The sequence below is a fragment of the Pistacia vera genome, unplaced genomic scaffold (assembly GCF_008641045.1).
Source record: "Pistacia vera cultivar Batoury unplaced genomic scaffold, PisVer_v2 Contig524, whole genome shotgun sequence".
Taxonomy (NCBI): domain Eukaryota; kingdom Viridiplantae; phylum Streptophyta; class Magnoliopsida; order Sapindales; family Anacardiaceae; genus Pistacia; species Pistacia vera.
Window position 1 is genome coordinate 460,436 of NW_022196362.1, and position 21,070 is coordinate 481,505.

The 21,070-nt window shown below is 35.9% G+C and overlaps 3 protein-coding genes across 3 annotated transcripts; 1 reads left to right on the forward strand and 2 right to left on the reverse strand.

Moving 5' to 3' along the window:
• Positions 1-1,750: 1,750 nt before the first annotated feature.
• On the forward strand, positions 1,751-10,593 carry LOC116106836. The gene is made up of 14 exons (XM_031393148.1): positions 1,751-2,135; positions 3,254-3,335; positions 3,429-3,532; positions 3,770-3,896; positions 4,572-4,666; positions 6,252-6,375; positions 6,820-6,900; positions 7,925-8,023; positions 8,438-8,596; positions 8,704-8,764; positions 8,870-8,957; positions 9,484-9,517; positions 9,631-9,807; positions 9,883-10,593. Exons 1-14 carry the CDS (start codon positions 2,098-2,100, stop codon positions 10,372-10,374), a joined length of 1,761 nt encoding a protein of 586 aa, XP_031249008.1. The 5' UTR covers positions 1,751-2,097; the 3' UTR covers positions 10,375-10,593.
• Positions 10,594-11,719: 1,126 nt separating this feature from the next.
• On the reverse strand, positions 11,720-14,545 carry LOC116106891. Its single transcript, XM_031393197.1, has 2 exons — positions 12,432-14,545; positions 11,720-12,283 (listed from the first exon to the last, which is right to left on the reverse strand). Exons 1-2 carry the CDS (start codon positions 14,496-14,498, stop codon positions 11,840-11,842), a joined length of 2,511 nt encoding a protein of 836 aa, XP_031249057.1. The 5' UTR covers positions 14,499-14,545; the 3' UTR covers positions 11,720-11,839.
• Positions 14,546-19,130: 4,585 nt separating this feature from the next.
• On the reverse strand, positions 19,131-20,465 carry LOC116106900 (guanylate kinase 3, chloroplastic-like). Its single transcript, XM_031393208.1, has one exon. The coding sequence runs from the start codon at positions 20,318-20,320 to the stop codon at positions 19,484-19,486; it is 837 nt and encodes a 278-aa protein (XP_031249068.1). The 5' UTR covers positions 20,321-20,465; the 3' UTR covers positions 19,131-19,483.
• Between the last annotated feature and the right edge of the window lie 605 nt (positions 20,466-21,070).

Below are 21,070 nucleotides of genomic sequence, written 5' to 3' on the forward strand. Positions count from 1 at the left end.
CTAGAATTGATTCCTCAAAGATTTTTGGACATTTGGTGTGCTACATTAATGGGAACGTTATTAAATTTGCATAATTATTTTTATATTTGTGTTGATGAATGATGACAGAACCTTATTTGGCGAGGTGGGTGTTATTTCACATCATAAATTTCTAAGAAAGTGGTGATGAGTTGGTATCATTGCACTGCCCTTTTATTTTTCTACACTTAGAAGCCCACCAGACACCTTCATACTTTTTGTTCCCCATTGTAAATGTCAAATACCAAGCCCCTGACTTTATATTCCCACCATAAATTGACTCTTCTCCTAATCTAACCCCTACATAAACTAGTTTATACTACAATTTTCATCAAATGCTTTATTCATAGAATATTCACCAATTAGATGGGCATTCAAGTTTCATCATAAAGCTCCATTTTATGAACTAGGAAACTTAGGTTCATTTGTTTCATTATTTATCACTATTCTATCCCTATTCCAAATACAAATGCATGTTTATTTCCCTATTTTCAAAATCCTATCATAAATTAAAAAACTATTTAAACCTGTCTAAGTTTGGTTAATTGACAAAAACACCCCTAACAAAATTTTTTATAAATTAACAAAAACACCGTCACCCACCCATAGTTGCCAGATTCAGGCAACCACTATCGGTGGTGGTCAAAATTTGTCACGACGGCGCACTAACGGCCGGTAATGCACCTATCTAGCATTTTTCGACCAGATTCACAGTGGATCTAGCTGAAAAATGCCAGATCTGGCCGTCAGCCATGGCTAAAGAAATAACCTTCATTGACAGTCAACGACGGCCATATTTTTCACCGTCGTTGACGGTCAGATCTAGCCCTAGATCTGGACTTTTCCTGCCAAATCCGTGATGGATTAGATCAACACATGATCGGCCAGATCCGACCGATCGTGTGCCGTAATGCCAGATTCCGACCAGATTTCGATGGTAGTTATCGGAATCTGGCACTGTGGGTGGATGGGGTGTTTTTGTCATTTTATAAAACATTTATATATTGGGGTGTTTAGTTAATTTAGCAAACTTAGAAAAGTTTTTTTGTTAATTTTTAAATTTTACCTCTTAATAATCACCCAACTCTACCTACCAATACTATTTCAAAAATCCTATCCAAAATAACAAAACAAACACAGCCATAGTTTTTTTTTTAGGTAAGTGAGGTATCCATACTCACATCGGAACCTGCCTAATCCTTAGGGTCCTAGAACACTATACAAACCTAATTGATCAAGGTAATTATACTTGAATATAAGACCCCCTGGATATAGTTAACCATAGTGGCTAAAGGGTTTGTCATTTGGCCACAAGAGGTGAAGTGAAACAGAGTTGAAACTGGAATAAATTTGATGGAGTAATATTTAGACTTAATTCAAAAAGAAATCTAATATCTAGTCATAGACGTGAGGATTATTTTGTTTTTACTTAATGTTTTGATACTCATTGTGAAGCGTTCACAATATCTAGCCCTTCAAACTTTATCATGAAGCTCCATTTGTAAACTGTGAAAGCCAGTTGAAATTGGAATGGACTTAATTCGGCCTTTTTGCGCCGACTAAAAATAAGAAGCCCAATATCGAGCCATCAACACGTGTGGGATTTACCCTCACGTGTGGGAGGAACGAAGTTGAAGTTAGAGAGTCTCATACGTGTGTATGAAGCCAGATAAGCAGAGAGAGACAGCAGACATGGGTTAGAGAGCCAAGAAAAGAAGAAAAAATGAGCTTTTGTTTGCAAAGAAACAAACAGAAAATGGAAACGGCGACAACGAAAATAACGAAAACAAAAACAAAAACAAGATTAACATAGGCCGGTTCTTCTTCTTCTTCTTCTTCTTTCGCTGCTGCTTCTCCTTCTTTGTCTAAACAATAGCATCTTTACACACGGAAGAAGAAGATTCTGTGTTTCTTTGTTTTTCTTTCTTCAATCTCGATCTTCCACTGTTATTCATATTATTTTTTAATATATTATTATATTCGTAAAAGAACTGAAGAGCACAGCTAAGAGAGAGACAAAGAAAGGGACTTGAGAGAAGGAAAAAAATCATTTTCTTATCATCCTTTTGAATCTCTTCCATGGAGCAGCTTGTCAACTTTATAATTCGGCCACCCAGGTAATCAATTTTCCGCCTTTGATTTCATTGTTTATCTGTGAATTCTAATAGGTTCTTAGGACGGGGAAAAATTTTAAACTTAGGACATGAATCTTGGTGTTTTTGTTACCCGGGTCTTTGGAGAAATTGTACAACATAGAGCATAAGATTTCAGATACGATTTTATTGTTACTTTCAACCGTTTTCTTACTCACCAAACAGGGGATTAATTTAAAATTCTAGTTGATTTTGAATAATTTTAGTCAAATTAGCTTTTTTATCCACTTTGATTGGATTTCTAAATATCTGAATTCTTTTTGAGTTAATTGATGGTTACTGAGTAGTAATTTTCTAATTTTTGGTTTTGTTCCAGGGTTTTTATTTTTGGGTGTTGATCTTGTTGTTATGAAGTTTTAGTATTAATTTGAGTGGGATATTATGGGGTTGACATGTGATACCTGGGGCCTTTTTCTTCTTTCTTTGTGTGGACTTAGTTATTTTTTCCCTTCAGTTTGGTGCATCTAATGTGATAATGAAAGGAAAGATAATAGAAATGAGTCCTCTTTGACAGTTGTTAGCTTGGTAGTTAACCTAGAAACAGTTGGAAATGAATTTCATCTACTTTATCAACTTTTTGTGGCAGATTTGAGATTGTAGTAGTATCTTGTGTTTGTGATTGTGATCTCGAAATTTATGAGTATCGGCTAAAATCAAACTGTTCTTATTGTTATAAATCATGTTCTCTAAAACCAATTTGTTTAGATGTGTCATATTGTGGTGATGGAGTACCTATAATCATGATGCATTGTTGGGTTCCAAGGTTGTTACTTATACTCCTTTCTTTTAGAACATAAGATAGTTTTTAGCACTGAGAATGACCAGAGTTTTCTTGGAGAACATGAAGCTTGATTGAATTGATGCACTCTTTTGGCATTGCTGCCAATTTATGTAAGTTATATGCACCTTTCACAAGATGTGAGATGAGATAATATGAGGGACTTCTTAAAAAATCAGCTCTCTGACTCTCAGAACTTTTATTAGCTTAGTAGTTTATTATCTTACTTTTTAAGTTTGACATATTCTAAACTATGCTTTATCCACATAAAGAGATTGTGAGACTCTCTATTTTAATGGCACAGAGCTGAATACCATCCAGACCATGATTTGTTGGATCAAGAGTTCATGCTGAAAGGGAAGTGGTACCAAAGAAAGGATGTAGAGGTAATGTTCTAGGTCAAATGTATTATGTTTTAAGCTTGAAAACTCCAATTTCTTTTTCAGTCTTACATGTAAGGAGCTTTCAACATTCTTCAGGTTAAAAACAGTCGAGGGGATGTTCTAAAATGTAGTCACTATGTGCCAATTGTTAGTCCTGAAGGAAAGCCTCTACCCTGTGTTATTTACTGTCATGGAAACAGGTGACTAAAGAATTATATTATAAGATGTTAAGTTTTTGTTTGTTAACTATTTTCATAAAAATTATATTAGTTCTCCAGTAGACATTTCAGAAGTTTGTGCATTAAAGTATGACTGTAATCTGTATTAGAAAAGGAACCCCTGGGTTTCTTTGCCCCTTATTTACTGAAATTGTCTTGTTAGACACTTGGGCTCTAGTTACAGAATGCTAATTGGGAATATATCTTCATTTTTGGTAGTGGTTGCAGGGCTGATGCTAGTGAAGCTGCTATAATATTGCTGCCTTCAAATATTTCAGTTTTCACCCTTGATTTCTCAGGATCTGGACTCTCTGGAGGAGAACATGTCACTTTAGGGTGGAATGAAGTAAGTGGCTGACTAACTAGCTGAAAGAAATGCCTATATAAGTTGCTTTTAGAGAAAAAAAAAAAAAATTAATGATGTAGAGAGCTCTTTATATGTGTTCAATCTATATATTTATTGCTTTTGTATCATGAAGACCACTTTTCCCATATTATCTGAGTGCTTGTTGGAGCTTGGAGTATGGGGAGTTGGTTGGGAACTCATGTTTTTTGGCTTTTACCCTTGTATATGGATCTGTTATATAAGATAAATTATTCTGTCTCGTGAGTGTTTTATCTGTTTCTATAGTTTCTTTTTGCCACTAAACCCAAGGTTTCATTTTAACAAATTTGTTGCCCCTCAGAAGTAAAATCTTTGACATATTGACTGCAAATACAGTGTAACCAGAGAGATAAAACTGTTATCTCTTTTTCATGCATGATTGTGTTTGGAAAATGGGGATCTTTTATTTTCTAATTTCATTTGTATTTGAAAAATAAATAATCAACAGAAATTATTTTTTATCTGCTCTCAGAGTTACACTTGACTAGTTTTTTGGAAAACCCGTGGTAATATATTATGTTCTCACTGCCTTATGGTGTATCTAGTCCCTTTTCACACTAGATTACCAGTTTGTTTCTTGGTGATTTCTACTCTCCATTAGTTAATATTATCTAACATTCTTTTTCCTTTTTTCAGAAGGATGATCTGAAAGCCGCGGTAGATTTTTTGCGGGCAGATGGAAATGTCTCTTTAATTGGCTTGTGGGGTCGTTCAATGGGTGCTGTCACTAGGTTTTCTTCATGCACTTTTACCTTCCTCTAAGCTGGCATATACTAAATCTGTGTGTAGACTTGTTTTTATTACTTGTGCTGAAATAGTGAAGTTCATTAATACAAATTTTAGGAATGTGTGTGAATCATATAGGGCATTAGTTCATCTACCAGGAAAAAAAAGGTGAAAGTTTTGGACATTAATCGAGTTAATTGTGGTAAATCTATTTCTACAAGTGTTCAATTTTATGTTGAATTCAGTTGGGAAACCCTAAAAAGCCTCCCAGTATTACCTTAGCTAAGGAAATTTTTTATGCAAATCTGCGTAGGGATTTTTAGTGTTGAAGATTTTGAAACAGGAGAAGTCTTTTCATTTTGTTTTGTTCTATGAACCCTAGGGTTTAGGGACAGCTTGTCCTTTTATATGGACATTTTGTCCACTCTTGTATACTTTTTATAGAGAATATTTGTTTCTTAGCGCCAAAAGCCTACCAGAATTATGTTGATTGACCCTGGCTACCAAAATAGTCCAATCACTACTCTTATTTCATACAGCCCCTAAAATTATGCTAGAATAATATAGGACTTTTGTTTTCTTAATTGATGTGAGTCTACTTGTGAGTGTTCAGTTTGAGTTAAATAAAGGTTTAGTTAACAAAGACAAAAAGACTAGTAATCATTTTAGTTTGAAGGCTTCATCGGTTTGTAACAAAAAAGTTGGGTTTAAATGTGGTTCCATCCTCTTTCTGTCTCCCCAAACCAACCCATCATTTGAGCCTTGCCTAGAACAAAAGGTTTACTTGCCACAGGCTGGATTGTTTTTTTCTTCATATTCCTTTCTGTTGTCCTCCTTATGACGATGTAAACCAAATCTATTTCTGTCTGCAACTTCACAAAGATTCTATCTTTTTATGTCATCTACTTCTTTAAGTCAAAGTTTGTTGACAAAGTATTTACCATTTAAAAGATGTTAGCTGAAAAACCTAGCTTGGGTTGACTCATTTCTGAAAATATTCAGACAATGAAAAAACATACTGCGTTGTATATAGTGAATTTCTTGAGCAAGCTGTTGTGTAAAGGGAAGCTCTATTATAGTTTCCCTCAGGGGTCGGATAAGGATGATTATGAGGATTCCCTGGATCCCTGGGTTGAGGCTTTGACTTTGATCATGGATATCTTTGAAAGATTTACAAGTATAAGATGATCATATCTTTTGAAAACATTTGTGTAAGTGAATGAAGGAGATTGCATTATTCTCAAGTGATTGAATTTGTAATAGCCAACCTGATACCTTAGGCTGGGGGATGCAATACTCTTTATATTAGTATGCTTATTCTGAAGGCAGTCTGTGTCTCCATCTTTTGTGGTCACAACCTTCTACATAAATTGAGATTCATTACTTTCTAAAGTCATGCACATTAATATGCCAAACAAACAAAGTGCTATTTCTTTAATCATTTTGTTTATTAAGAATAAAGGTTTCTAAATTTTGGTGCCTTCTTTTTTTGTCCAGTATTAGGTAATATCATATATTTATACATCTGCTATAAAGCTGATGCCTTCTGCATAAATATTGGCCACTAACAATAACCATTGTCTATCACAGCCTATTGTATGGAGCAGAAGATCCTTCTATCGCAGGAATGGTTCTCGACAGCCCTTTCTCTGATTTGGTTGACCTGATGATGGAACTTGTGGATACCTATAAGATTCGGTTACCGAAATTCACTGTGAGTGATAAATTGTGCCGCAGTATATCAATTTTTTATTTTGTTGATATACAGGTCTGTACCTCTTTTGTTTGATTGTCAAAAACTGAGCAAGACATAGAAATAGTGCTATAGATTTTGTTATACTGTACAAATTTTAGTGTTGCAAGGACATATATGAAGTAAAGATGCTTGGATGCTTGTTACTGTGACCCCACTGCAGCAACTGTCCTATTGAAAGTACTATTTGTGATCAAATCACCACTTCTTAATTTATAATATTGATAAGTGTTCTTTAGGAGTCAAGATAGTTGGATAGTGATGGTTTCTGTAGATTATCTATGTCCAGTTGTGCTTCTTAATGCTTTGAGGTGACGAATGATTGCACACAATTTTGTTAAAGCCTTAGAATCATGAGTATTATTCTCCCGAGACCTTGACTTTTATTGTTTTACTTGTTTTCAGGTAAAGTTTGCAATCCAATTCATGCGAAAGGCTATCCAGAAAAAAGCGAAGTTTGACATAACAGACCTGAATACTACTAAGGTTTTTTATTCTATCAATTATTCCTTCCATTTCGACTATTTGATTAATTTGAGTTGAATGTTAGTGACATCTATGATTTCCAATTTAAGTTAATTATGACATGACAAGTAGTATTTCAAAGTGCATTAATCTACATTGTTTCCATTGTGTGAAAAAGAGGGGTTGTTTGTCCTGTATGTGTTCTACTGAGTATTTATTTAGAAAATGTGAAATATTATCCAGGTTCTTAGATGTATAATTCATCCATATAATGAGTAGGCTTTGCCAATGAGATGAGAACTTTAATTTAGATCTGGAAAGAACAAATATGAATGTAGAATGCTGGTGAACCTTCTTTGAAGGTATGAATTTGTATTGGCTATTTCAGCATCTCTCTCTCTTAAGGACTTGGAAGATACTCGAGGATTTTTTATTATTTTTTTTGGTAATATGAAGAATGAAAAGCTCAAATGAGAAGCTGGGTTGATACTAGAGGATTTAGGCAACTCATTCTTTGTGATCGTAAATTAAACATGAGCAAATTCTGTCAGATACAGGAAAAAATGCATGTGTTTGGATGTCACGAATGACAAATGCACGTGTGTGAGCAGGATAACCTTGAGAACTTATCTGTTTTTGAGATTGTTTAATTTGTGGATATGAGAGTCATGTTGCAAGAAGAAGCGTGTGCACATCTGGAAGTCAAGAAATGAAATTGGGCTTGGGATTCTCTGCAAATTTGAATTTGTCTCTTAACTCTGCTGAATTACGGACTAGATATTCATGATTTATTCAGTTTGTGATTAGTGCAACTTATGAAATATTGGAGCATTGCTTCATGTTCTTATTTCTAAAGTCCATTTTGCTTTCCCAAGTTTGCATGACTAAGAAAGTAGAGAGAAGTTTTTGTGTTGGATAGAATACAAGTGGTTGAAACACACGTGAATAAAATGAAAAAAATTATCAATTATGAAAATAATATCTGTGTTCATTTAAAGCTATTCATAAAAGTCATCTTTTTTTATTATTTATGTTTTAATTTCAGGTGGCAAAATCTTGCTTTGTTCCAGCTTTATTTGGGCATGCAGTTGAAGATGATTTTATACAACCTCATCACTCAGACCGTATATTTGAAGTTTATGCAGTAAGTCTTTTCTGCGTGATGATAAAATTTCAAAACAATTTATATACAATCATACAAGCATGGAGCATCTTATCTAATTGTCCTTAATTCTGCAAAACTTAAGACTAGGTCAACCCTTGTTTTGTACTAGTTGACTACAACTTTTAAATGTTAAATCTTACTTGAGGTTACATGGGAATTCCCTATAATCCCATTGAGTATCAGTTTGGCAGTTCATGATCTCAAGTTTGTGAATTTCTTGTCATACACATCTGCTGATGCTTATAGTCCGTCTATCTTCTAAAAATTAATTCTTAAATAAAATCCTGCTGAGAATTCTACCTCTGAAGTTAAGGAAATTTTTTTGCCACTTTTTATCATTTCCTCTTCCATCCCTTTGATAATATGTTTTGTTTCACTGTGTGCTTTTTGCAGGGAGACAAGAATATTATCAAATTTGAGGGAGATCACAACTCTCCACGCCCACAATTTTACTTCGATTCTATAAATATTTTTTTTCATAATGTCTTGCAACCACCAGAGGATGAGGTGGGGACAACACTTTTTGGTGCAATGCATGATTACATCGGTAAGGTAAATAAATTAAACCGCAGTTATCTGGTTTTAGATCATGATTTAATTGGGAGCACCGGCTTTCATATCCCCAGCCTTTTGGCAATAGTTGATTGTTTTCTTTTCAGGGTAGTTGGAATACCATGCAAGAATTAGATTTTTACCCAGGAACTTCAACAGCATCTAGAGGTACGGTTCATGTGCCTCATGTCTCTTAAAAATTTCAACTGATAATTTCTACTGGGGCCATTATTTGGCAGCCTCTTTTATTCACTCTCCTCTTCATTATGCTAGTTCCGGAACCAGTGACAAGCAGCACAGTAGATGCCATCAAACAAGTTCGTTCTAGAAGACCAATGAGCCGGACCGAGGTTAGTACTTTGTGATTAGTTGCGTCATTAATTACTTGCGTGTCAAAGTCATCAGACATTATTATTCTCTTTGTTGCTATGTGTATTAATTTTTTTTTTTTTTCTGTTTTTTTCCTTTCAACTCTGCTCAGGTACCTTCTGATATATCAGCCATAGATAACCATGCTGAAGCTGAGGTATCTTCTAGCCCTTACCTATAATTAAGCTGTTCTCTAAGATCCTTTGTCCCAGTTTATTCCCCTGTATACACTGAATAGGGGTTTTGAGTTGATGTGTTCTGTTTTTGTGGTTTTTGGGATACCGTAGTTTCTCTCTTTTTGGTGTTCATATACACAAGATTTTTGAGTTTTTTGTTAAGCTCTAACTCTCATACAGACAACTGGTCCACCTACATATCTCTTTTTATACATCAATACACTAGTGTTTCTTATCCAAAAAAAAAAAAGAATACTGATTCATATGCATGTATTATGTATGGAAAAGTATTGATCTATTATCTAAAACATTTGCATTTGTTAACTTTGCTTACCACTTTAGACTGAACTGTGACAATTTGACACCTATTTGTGAGGTGGTTTAATCTATGGACCATTCACTGCAGGATAATTTATGTTTTCTTTCCTTGTTCATAATTTGAAGCTACTAGTGTCTTATTATTTGTTACTGAATGATCTTTTGATATAGGATGAAGAAACTAATGATAAAAATTGCCCATCATCATCCAACATGATTAGCTTCGAATTTTCCAATGGTCATCCATATGGCCCTCATGTCCCAACAACAATGGATGAGGATCAGTATGTGGAATATCAACTTGAAGACTTGACAGGTTTCCCAAGCAATGTAGAGGAGGAAGAAAGGGTGAGTCAAACTGTTGTTTTCATATCTCTATTTGCAACGTTTATGATTCATCGACATTTGACTTGCCTATTTCAGATGTTCATGGAAGCGGTGATTATGTCATTAAAGGACTTGGAGATGCGACATCCCGAAGCAGAACAACCAACCTCTGCAACCACTGATTCTGAGTCTTTACAAAAAGATGACCTAAAAGATTGCTCCCCCACAGAAGATTCTAAATCTTCAAAGGCTACTGCTTTAGTTTCGGTAGATGATTTGAAGCCTGTAAAGACAGAATCCACTTCTACTACAGTACTAAATGGCCATGATTCAGCTTCCCATCACCCGTCTCCTGATACAAGCATCTCATCAGGTGGGCTTGCATTTGATACTCCTCCATCTGCCATAGAAACACCAAGCACAGGAACATCTGCTCGAAGTGATACTACTTCAGCAAGTGTGGCATCTGATGCTGATGTGTCAAGTAATACAAAAGCCACATTGACAGTGGTAAGAAACCCAGCAGGGCACATAATGGATGGTTTGATGCGACGTTGGGATCTCAACTTTTTTCGAAACAGTCGATAGAAATCAAAATGATGTTTTCGTAAATTCAGTCAGATGATGTATTGTTTTGTAACTAAGATAGTTTCAGGGATTGTAGTGATGTAAAATGATTAATCAAAAAGAAAGAAATAGGTTCTGTGAATGTGTTTAAAAACTGAAGTACAGTGGTTTTTATTTTCACACTTGTAAAAGGGATGTAATGATTTTTTTGACACCCTCATTGAGGGCAACAATATTTCAGTGCCAATGCCATTGTTACTTGATTTTATTTTATTTTTTTGCTTGTATCCCTTCTTTTCTTTTCCTTACAAAGACTTTTCGGTTTGGATGGTGTGGCATGAAGTCATTAACCGAAAGAGTCAGTTACTTTGTTCTCTTCAATCGTAATAAATAAAGCAGTGGGCTAAGTACCAGATGACTCTTCTGGGATTACATATGATCACATTCCCTTCCTTATGTAAAACCCACTTCATGGAATCTCTTAAACTCTATAATGGCTGAAGTTACATTCAGAAAAAAAAAAAGGCAGTTCAAACTTCAAAGGGCCTTCCCTCGTATATTTCCCCATCTATTTGAGTTTGTGACCCAACTCGCTCAGTCATTCACATTTCTTGGTTTCTGAATCATAGTATGTATGCTTCTTGCTCTGTGGTGCCGACTTTAACTTGAGCGAAAGTACGTGATTGTTGAATTGTGAATTGTGATTGTTGTGTTGTCGAATGTCATTTGCCTGACAAGTTTTACTAGGTTCTATGCATTCCTTTTTGCTGGTTGTGGTTTTGAGATTTTAGAGTGGTCAATCTGTGTAGGTTTAAAGAATTGCTTCAGTTGGGATGATATACAATTACTAACTTTTAGACATGAAGCAAAAATTATTTTCCGAAAACAATTCATGATAAATAGGATCGAAATTGCAATAACATGCTTAGGAGAAGGAAAAAGTGTGAGGTCTTGATGAACTTGTAAAGCGAATCAAATTAGAATCTTTTTTTTTTTTCTTTTAAAGGAAAACGGAATTAAGTGTAAAAGAGTTTAAATCTCGATTGAAGGGAAGCCATATTATCTATTTAGGCCTTTTATGGTTGTACAAAATCTTGTATCTTTCTCAATGAACTGAGTTGAAGAGAAAACCAGAAGGGGAAATTTTTTGTTTGGAGCGGATTTGAGTACGTTTTTTTTTTTTTTTTTTTTGCCTGGGTAGGACCCGTAATTCAGTTGCCATCTTAACTCTAATACATGGTTTTTCTTCAGTGAAGCTTCTAAGTTATGTTAATCTCCAGTGCATAATGACAGAGACACTGCAACAGGAAGCATTATGAATCTGGGGAGGTAGAAAGTTAAATAATTTACATTTTTATTTCTTGGGAAAAAAGAATCTCTTACAGTTTTCATGCATACATATTTACAAGATTATTTTAATCAGCATATTTGTTTCTTATTCATTTGTTTCAATATGTATAAATAAATATTGTATAGAAAATTAATATCAGTGAAATGCTGCATGATGTCCCTGTGTAAGCAACTTCAATGCGGTTTCAACCAATGAGTGAATTGATGCGCTGTGCCGGCTCAGTCCAATAGTGCCGGAGAAAATATTAAAATTTTCAAGCTCTGATGTGGTCTCTAACACTCCTTCTAGCTCCTCCTCCAATCCCAGCTGCTTGAAACTCTGTACATTCATTACCTTGTCTCTCATCATCCAAATTGCTAACTCTATGGCAAACCTCCTTATTCTTGGAACTTTAGTTGGTGGGAACTGGTATTTCTTCAGAATCTGGACTAACGTATTAGCTAATTCCTCCTCCTTAACTCCAGCTACCTGGAACATGATGCTGGATTCTTCAGGAGTCATGAATCTGAAAATGTGTGCCGCTAGTCCAATCATTACTTCCTGTAATTTGTGCTGTTCTGATATGATTGTCTTAAGAACCTGCAATGGAGGAAAAGTTCTGAGTTTATTGTTCTGTGATCTTTGTTAAGAAAGAATCAATACCATGTCTGTTACTTCTTTTGACATTATATAATTCTACTATGTTGTCAGAGAAAAGATCGGTTTGTTGGTTAAAGGAGAGACTTACTATGGGCGCAGAAGTTGCGAGTCCTCTTAATTGGTTGAAGCAATCTGATTCACCATAGGTGCATAAGTTTCTTAAGATTCTTCCTGCATTTACGCGAAGCAGTGGAATTTCCAATGCATCTTTTAGCTTGCCCACTACCTTCAATTTTAAGATGCGGTGACAGTTACTTTTGCTATCCAATGCTAGCATTGCTAGTGCTTGTCCTGCAGCAATTCTTACATGATTCTGGTTCTCTGGCATTTCCTCTTTGAAGAAAATGTTGAACAACTCCTTTAGAATTCCACCTGTGCCTCCAATCCTCTCTTTTGCATCTTCTTCTATGGCCAGACTAGTTAAAATTTCTATTCCCAACTTTTGCAGCAGTGGTTGTTTCTCTCCATGTCTCAATATATCTCTGATGTTACTTATTGTGAAAACCACCTCTGAAATCTCTCTTCGGAGATGTTTCCCTCCGTCGCCTGTTGTGCTAGCCAGCATCTTCACCACTTGCAGAGAATATTTGACTGTCAGAATCTGAGATGAAGTGGCATGTTCATTCTTCAACAAACTCTCTCCAGCGTGTGTAAAATCTATGATTTTTGGTAGGAGCCCTCTTGTATTTCCAATCTTCCCACAGTTATCATGGTCACGAGCAAGTTTCTTCAGAATAAGAAGTCCTAAATGATTAAATGTCCAGCATCCATAATTTGCATGATCAAAGATGATTTTCTTTTCACCAATTTCATCAGTTGCACAACTAGAGTTCCTATTGGTTTGGAGCAGAGATGATATTGATTCCATTGCGCCAGGTATTCCAGCAACTCGAAGAGAGTTTTGCTTTTTGCCAGCTAATCTTGACAATATTTCTGCAGCTGAACGCCTGATCTCTTCCTCTTGTGGATCTTTCCAGTTCAACATTTCCACTAATCTTTCTATTACTGACAAATTTATTCCAATCTTCTGGAGGGTGTCATTGGAAAACCGCTCACTTAGCGCAAATTGACGAAGAATTCTAGCACCAATGAGCTGCTCTTCAGGAAAATTGGAATCCAAGAGATCCATAGCCAGACTAACCATATCCATTTTCAGGCCATCAAAAATGCTTCCATTGATACATCTCGAATACGCGTCATAGAAGAACCTCCGAATAGAGACCATACCCGTAGGCCCCAGATCACAATCTTTGTTAACCTCTTCCAGTAGTTTGCAGTATATAACCTTCCACTCCCAGTAAGCTTTCTCCACAAGAAACAATAGAGCTTCTGCCAAGGCCAAGGAATAGAAAATATTCAGAGCTGCGTACCGGTTCCTCTTGTCAGTATCTCCTTTAGCTACCTCCCCATAGTCATGCTTGATCAGCTTCATCAATGAGAGAGCCACACAGGCTGTTGCAGATGCAAGCTGGAGCCAATAAAGAAGCTTGCTGATATTTCTTGTGAGGAAAACCCATTGAGCATATGGTAGAATTGGAACATCTGAACTTTTCCATGTTCGAGTAGATTGTTTTCTTTGGCAGTTTCTAAAGCTTGTTCCATCGGCATTTTCTGTTATGTCTCTAGTCCTTGAACTACGCTTTCCAACTAGAGAAATTGGCTGGAATATGGACTTAATAGCTTCAATGAGATTATGAGAGCTAGTCCTTATTGCTCGAAAACTATAAATTCCTGCATCTGCTATTGACCAGGTGGCTTGGTGCTGCCATTCTAGCTCATGGCTTCGGCTAAAAATACGTGCCCCCTCAATCAACAAAATAATGGTGACAAACCAGAAGTCACTTTTATCCAAAGTGATAGCAAAACCACCTAGAAGAACAACTGTTGCCCAGATGAAACCAAGAGCTCCCAGGCCAGTAGCTACCTTCTCAAGAATCGCAAGGCGTAGAGCAAAGAGTGTAAGTTTCTTTTCTGGTGCACGAAATGCTGGTGTTTTTGGGGAAATGGGACTTGCTTCGTTGCTACTTTCTCTCTTTTCAATGGAGCTTTGGGGTTCAAAAATGGTTGTACCCGAACCCACATTTGCAGTAAGCCTGCTTAGCTCAACGACTTGCACACAAACGCTTCCACCATCTGTGGAAGTTCCCCTTTCCATGTTTCAGAAAGAAACTATTTCTGTTTGAACTTGATTTTACTTTTAAGATTGGCTATGGCTTGAATGGTGTGCCTAAAGTGGAATGTTGATTATATACAAAGAGGAGAATGAGCTTGGGGAGCACGTTTACTCTATGAAAATGAAAGGAAAGTGTAACGTCAAGTCAAGTTACTTTTTTTTTTTTTTTTCTGTCATTTTTTCAACAAGTTTTGTTAAGGATTTGTTTATATTTCTCTCATAAAGTTTTTTGTTGGCTATCTAATAAGTTTCTTCATAAAATAACTAATTTTAAAAGCTATAACCAAAAGGGGGATTACTAGAAGAAACCCATTGCAGAAGCAATCAAATTGACATAAAGGGTATATTTGTGAACATGGGAAATTGTGTAGTCCTTTCCATTTTCTTTTATCTTATTATGCATTATTTATTTATTTTCTGAAGCATTGACTTAATTACCCTTAAAAACATCCATATCCTTTGCTATGCATTGACTTAATCTTGATAACAGCCAGCTCTTAAACTATTCTGTACAAGCTTCTTGGTAATGATAGCCAGTTCAATAATGCTAGGGACACCGAAAATTTTACACCGAAAATGTATACCGGCCTACGTGTAACACACATCTGTTTTGTTGAACAAGTTTTTATAGTGAACGGCCGTCCATTAAATTTGGACGGTCGTTCACATCACATGGACGCCCGTCCATATTATATGGACGGACGTTCATATACAAGGGACGGACGTCCCATTTAAAGGACGCCCGTCCATAATAAAATTGAAAAAAAAAAAAAAAACTTTGGGGACGGCCGTCCAAAATTTATGGACGGTGTCCATTATGTTTGGACGGGCGTCATTAGGAATGGACGCCCGTCTATACTTAAAAAAAAAAAAAAAAAACATTTGGAGGGTGTCATTCCTAATGGACGCCGTCCATACTTTAAAAAAAAAAAAAAAAAATATTTCGTCTTCTTCCTCATCCCCAACGCCTATGTTCTCATGTACCCACATAAATTGCATCAAAATTTCATACCATAGAATTCGTCTTCTCTTCATTCCCCAGCGCCTATGTTCTCATGTACCCACATAAATGCATCAAATTTCATACCTTAGAAAGCACCTTTCCAAGATACTCAGAACCCATCCTGTTACTAAGATGCTGTATTCTGGGCTGTTTGCAAAGTACTCCGCTCTCTACGTCAAGCAGTAATCATATCAACACTTTTGTTGATACAGCTTGAGAGCAATTAACTACGCCAATCCAAAGATACTGTAGCTTATATGATCTTCCTTCAAGGATCTGAAATCCACATAATAGGAGCAAGTCCTAAATTTGCAGAAATGTTGATACGATTTCAAAAGACAAGAAATGAAAACCACAGTGCCATAGTGGGATGGTTCTTTTCACCTTAGTTTTACAACAAAATTTTGTACAATAAAATGTTCAGACGAAGAACTAACAGGAGAACGAGCTGGGAATGAAGAGGAAGAAGACGAATTTTTTTTTTTTAAAGTATGGACGGGGTCCATTCCTAATGGACGCCCGTCCAAATGTTTTTTTTTTATTTTTTAAGTATGGACGGGCGTCCATTCCTAATGGACGCGTCAAACATAAGGGACGGCCGTCCAAAATATGGACGGCCGTCCCCAAAGTTTTTTTTTTTTATTTTCATATTTTATTTATGGACGGGCGTCCTTTAAATGGGGACGCTCGTCCCTTGTATTGGACGCCCGTCCATTAATATGACGGGCGTCCATGTGAGTGAACGACCGTCAAATTTAATGGACGGGTTCATAGAAAAGAATTATTAAACAAAACGATGCGTGTTACACGTAGGCCGGTACACATTTTCGTGTAAAATTTTCGGTGTCCCTAGCATTATTGTAGCCCGTTGGAATAATTTGCCAAACAACAGTTCATTTAGATTGGAATTTTTTTTTATGAATGAGGTGTTGAGATCAATTTGTGTACCTCAACTAATTTTTTGACCCTCTAAAACTACCGTTCGGAGTAAAGCTCAAGTGATTACCCTTATTAGTATTCGAAGAGGGATTCAAACTCAAGACCTCTTAAGTAATATATCCAAAAGCTCCTATCAAACTACTCGATCATCTAAAAGTAGTTGGAATACTATTTCTTAATGGGGAGACTAAGATATTAACTTTAATTGTCATTTATTAATGAAAAAATGGGCACCCTTGCTTTTTTCACTCCTATTCATCTCTCGATCCAAGCTCAAGCTCATATTATAATACAAATGGGGTCAAAAATCAATTAACTAAAGAGGGTTTACACTAGATTTTTGAAACCATGTCACCAACACAATAATCAAACCATTTCGTGACTCATTCTATCTTCTGTTCTGTTCATTGTCACTTAGATTGCTCAAAGTCTATCACTAATGCGTAAAATTTGGTTAGTTGTAGCTTGCAAAAAAGAAAAAGGGTATATAATAAGAGTGTTTCTTGAGTCAAGTTAAAGGCTTAAAGAGAACCAAAGTCTGCATATTATTCCTTTAACTACACGAATATCTATCAATATGTCCAGATCCAATTTGGCCGGACAGGTAGCACACAATCTACTCGGGTTGCGTATTTCAACTTGCTGGAATGTTTGTCATCTTTATCTCTTTAAGCTGTGGTGGCCTAGCCACCGGCTTCTGTAAAACTGATTTGCTGTTGCGTGAGGTCTTAAACTTCAATGCTAAGCATTAAATAATCACCTCAAATTGGCATTAATGGCTTAAGCTCAACTCGGCATTAATGCCTTTAAGCTCACACAAATGCAAGTATCTAAATGGGATCAATAATTTATGAGACTTGTGCAAAGATTTGCTTGTCAGAAACAACCACCAATATTAGTCCAACATATTGAGATAGGACATTTTTTTTCCCCATGTTTCAGCCGTTGTAAGATCTTTTATTTTATACATGAAAAGAAATTTTACATGAAAATGAAGAAGCTAAAGACACAGAAAAACCCAGGAAACATGATCAACAGAAGCCGAAAAACTACTCACCAGACCCCGAAACTGAAAAAACTAAGGCACGGGTTTAGAGCAGCTTCCCAATTATGTAGTATAAAGAAGGGAACTTGTCTTAAGTTGGCGAATGTGACTTTGTCCCATAAGATTGAGACCTCCTTCTCAATGACATCATTGAACATCTAGCTATTTCTCTCATTCCAAATTAAACACAAGATAACAATCACCATACAAACAAAATGTCTTGAACCTTATTTTCAACCTGGAAGGAGATGGAATGGGGGACCAACCAAGAAGCTGTTATATATCAAAAAACCATCTTATCCTCAATTCTCAAGATTGTATTCATTACTAACAATTTAGTTCTCACAATTTAGTATAAAGTTTTCAGTATCAAAGGGGACCAAAACCAAATCAATAAACTGATAACATCAGGGTGATCACACTAACTTTAAGATGCATGTCGCACTTTACTTAACAACACATACAATCAAATAGAAAGCATCACAGATGCATCTAAGGTTAAACTAGCATAACAAAGGTACAAGAGATCCTAACCAAGATATAGACTTTTTTTCAACTTCATGCCTCAACTATGTAACAAAGATACTCAATGAGATGTAACGAATAATTGCAAGAAACAAAAACAAAATTCAATTCCAAATATATACAAGTTAGCAAAGAAAAGGTTCCTCTATGCAAAATATAAGAATAAAAAGGTTTCAAGTAATAAAATATAATGATGCAAGTAATCAAAAGAATAGTCATTTCTTTAATATCTCAGCTACACATTCTATTTAGCAAGCCTTTTTCCAACTAATTGTCCCTTCATCTTTCAAAGTATGCAATTTCTACAAGATTTATATTATCAATACCTAGATGACTCATCAAAGGAAAAAACACAGCAAGAAAATAAGAAGAGTTGGTGACACATGCTTGAATAAGAAGTTAATAACTCCAAGAAATCAAATGCTGAAAACAATCTCTTTACTGAACACATAAAAAAGAACTGATATCCACAAAGATGAAACTAATCACAAAAGCAATTCTCTTTAAAGGAACTCTTGTTGAATTTTGACTACTTGAACAAGGAATGAAAAATTGCATATTACAATTAACTCGATACTGCATAATACCAACTAGCCATACACATAGCTTTCATGTCAACAATATTTTTAAAAAGGAGTTGAAGTAGGTACGGCAGCAAACCACAAAAAGATAAAAAAATCTGAAAAAGGAGAGCAATTCTACACAAGATAGTGACAAAAATATGTTGAAGTTAATCGTCCCTTCCCTACGTCAAAACAGATTCTATCAACAACAAAAATTTCCATAAATAACTTCAATAATTTCCCATACATATAACATTTGACTGCACACACATTATTCTACGTTACGCACAGAGTATTTACATCTAATGATAGTAAAAGCAGAAAGATATGTCAAAGAGTCCTTTGCAAGATGAAAACAAGTTAAAATATGCAAATCTACTAAATGCTTAAATCCATGTTAAGGAACTAATGAGTAAGATAATGAACACACAAACATAAAGGAGACATGGCGAATATTAACAACAAACAAAATAAAATTTAAGAAAATTCTACAAGAATTACATTCTGGTAAGCCCAAAGGTTTTGTCCAAGAGGGTTAATTGAACACCGAATATGCAGCCACAAAAAATTTGCAGTGTCATTACACAAACATTGGAAGAAGCCATTAACTAAAGCTACAAATTATCTACAAAAATGTAATTAAACTAGTAAACATAGAATTTTAAAATAATTTTGATCTTATGTAGTGACCCAAGAATTTGTTCAGAAATGATACGCTGACAGCCTAGTTTTTGAGTTACAGAACATTTAAGAGTGATTATTCTAAGCCAATCAAAGACAACCATTTAATAAATCCTTTAATAAAACTACTGGACTCATATCAACAATCTGGAATGTCTACATTAATTTTTGATAATTCTAATAATATTGCTCCTAAAAAATAAAGAAATACTCAAATGACAGCACTCCTTTGCCGGACCTTGGCTTTCTCAGCATCAATTATAGAATCGACCAACTTCACAGCATTATCAAGCTTCCCCTCCGCATTTACCACCACATAATCAAAGTTTTTCACATGTTTTATCTCTTCCCTCGCTGTGGCAATCCTCACTAGCAACTCCTCCTTACTCTCAGTCTTCCTCTGAACCAATCTCTCCACCATTGCCATCTCACTCTCCGCAACCAAAAACACAAACACAGCCGAATTCCCCAAAATCCTCCTCAACGTCTCAGCCCCCTGAATGTCAACTCTCAACACTATATCATACCCCTTTCCCATATACTCCCTTATTTGCTTCTTTGGTATCCCTTTATAATCCCCATACACAAGTGCATACTCTAAAAGCTCATTTTTCTCAACCATTGTTAAAAATTCATCCTTTGTCACAAAATAATAATCTTTTCCATCCTCTTCACCGGGCCGCATTGGCCTGCTTGTAGCCGTTACAACAAAATGGAGTGAATCCCTAGATTCCCTCAGTTTCTTTATAACAGCATCTTTGCCAACCCCACTTGGTCCGCTTATGACAATTATCAAAGGATTGGGCGGAGGACAAATTGGGTTTGTGTTGAAAGAATGACCCAATGAAGCTTCAAGAGATCGAAATAACTCAGCTTTCCTAAGTTGAAGATTCTGGGTGTCGCTCATTGTGATATTTGATGAGAAAAAACGCGGGGTTCGAGATAAGGACTGAAACTTTAATTGTTTGTTGATGGGGTTTTGGAAGGTAAGAGTGTGTTTTGGTTTTGAGATAGAAACAGAAAAAGAGGTGCAAAGCCGGCGAAACATGAGGAGAAAAAGAGTGTTGTTATAGAGAAGAGAGGAAGTAGAGCATGAATTGGAATTCTAGGTGGAGACGGATTAGGGGTTTTGTTGTAGGTAATAGAAATCTGTTTTGAGTTTCTTTTGCTTCTGTTTGGGCTTTGGTACAGAGCTACAGACGGGAGGAAATTTAACTCCCCAAATATCCCAAGTTTGGATTTTAAAACGTAACCCTAGAAATCAGAAACCCTTTTTTTTTTTTTTTTCTTTAAAATTTAAAAATCTGACATGGCACACTTAATTGTAACTAAACATGCAAAAAGGGGTTAGAGTGAAAAGATTGAAAGGTATATGGGTAATAGTTAATTAATGAAAATTTGTTTAAATTTTGAAAATTAAAAAACGACCCCCTCCGTTCAAAATCGCTTAATCGAACAGTATACCCAAAAACAATCGACGAAACACTTCCATCTCTCTGTGATTTTCGACGATAAAGTTCCATATTTCTGGCAAATATTCAATCTTAAAGCTTGGCTACACAAAAATCATGGCTGGTATTCACACAGAGGAGGAAAACCCAACCCCACTCCAAATCTTAGAGTCCGACGGCAACGATTGTTCAAAGGTTGTTGAAGAAGACGCTCCGGTGGATCATCCAATGAGTGAAGGTGGTCCAGCGGCAAGTGAGACAACGACGGCACAAGAACAAAGAGGAGAATCGAAAAATGGTTTTAAAGAGGAGGATGTTGGCAAGATTTCAGGCGAGGAGGAGGACGC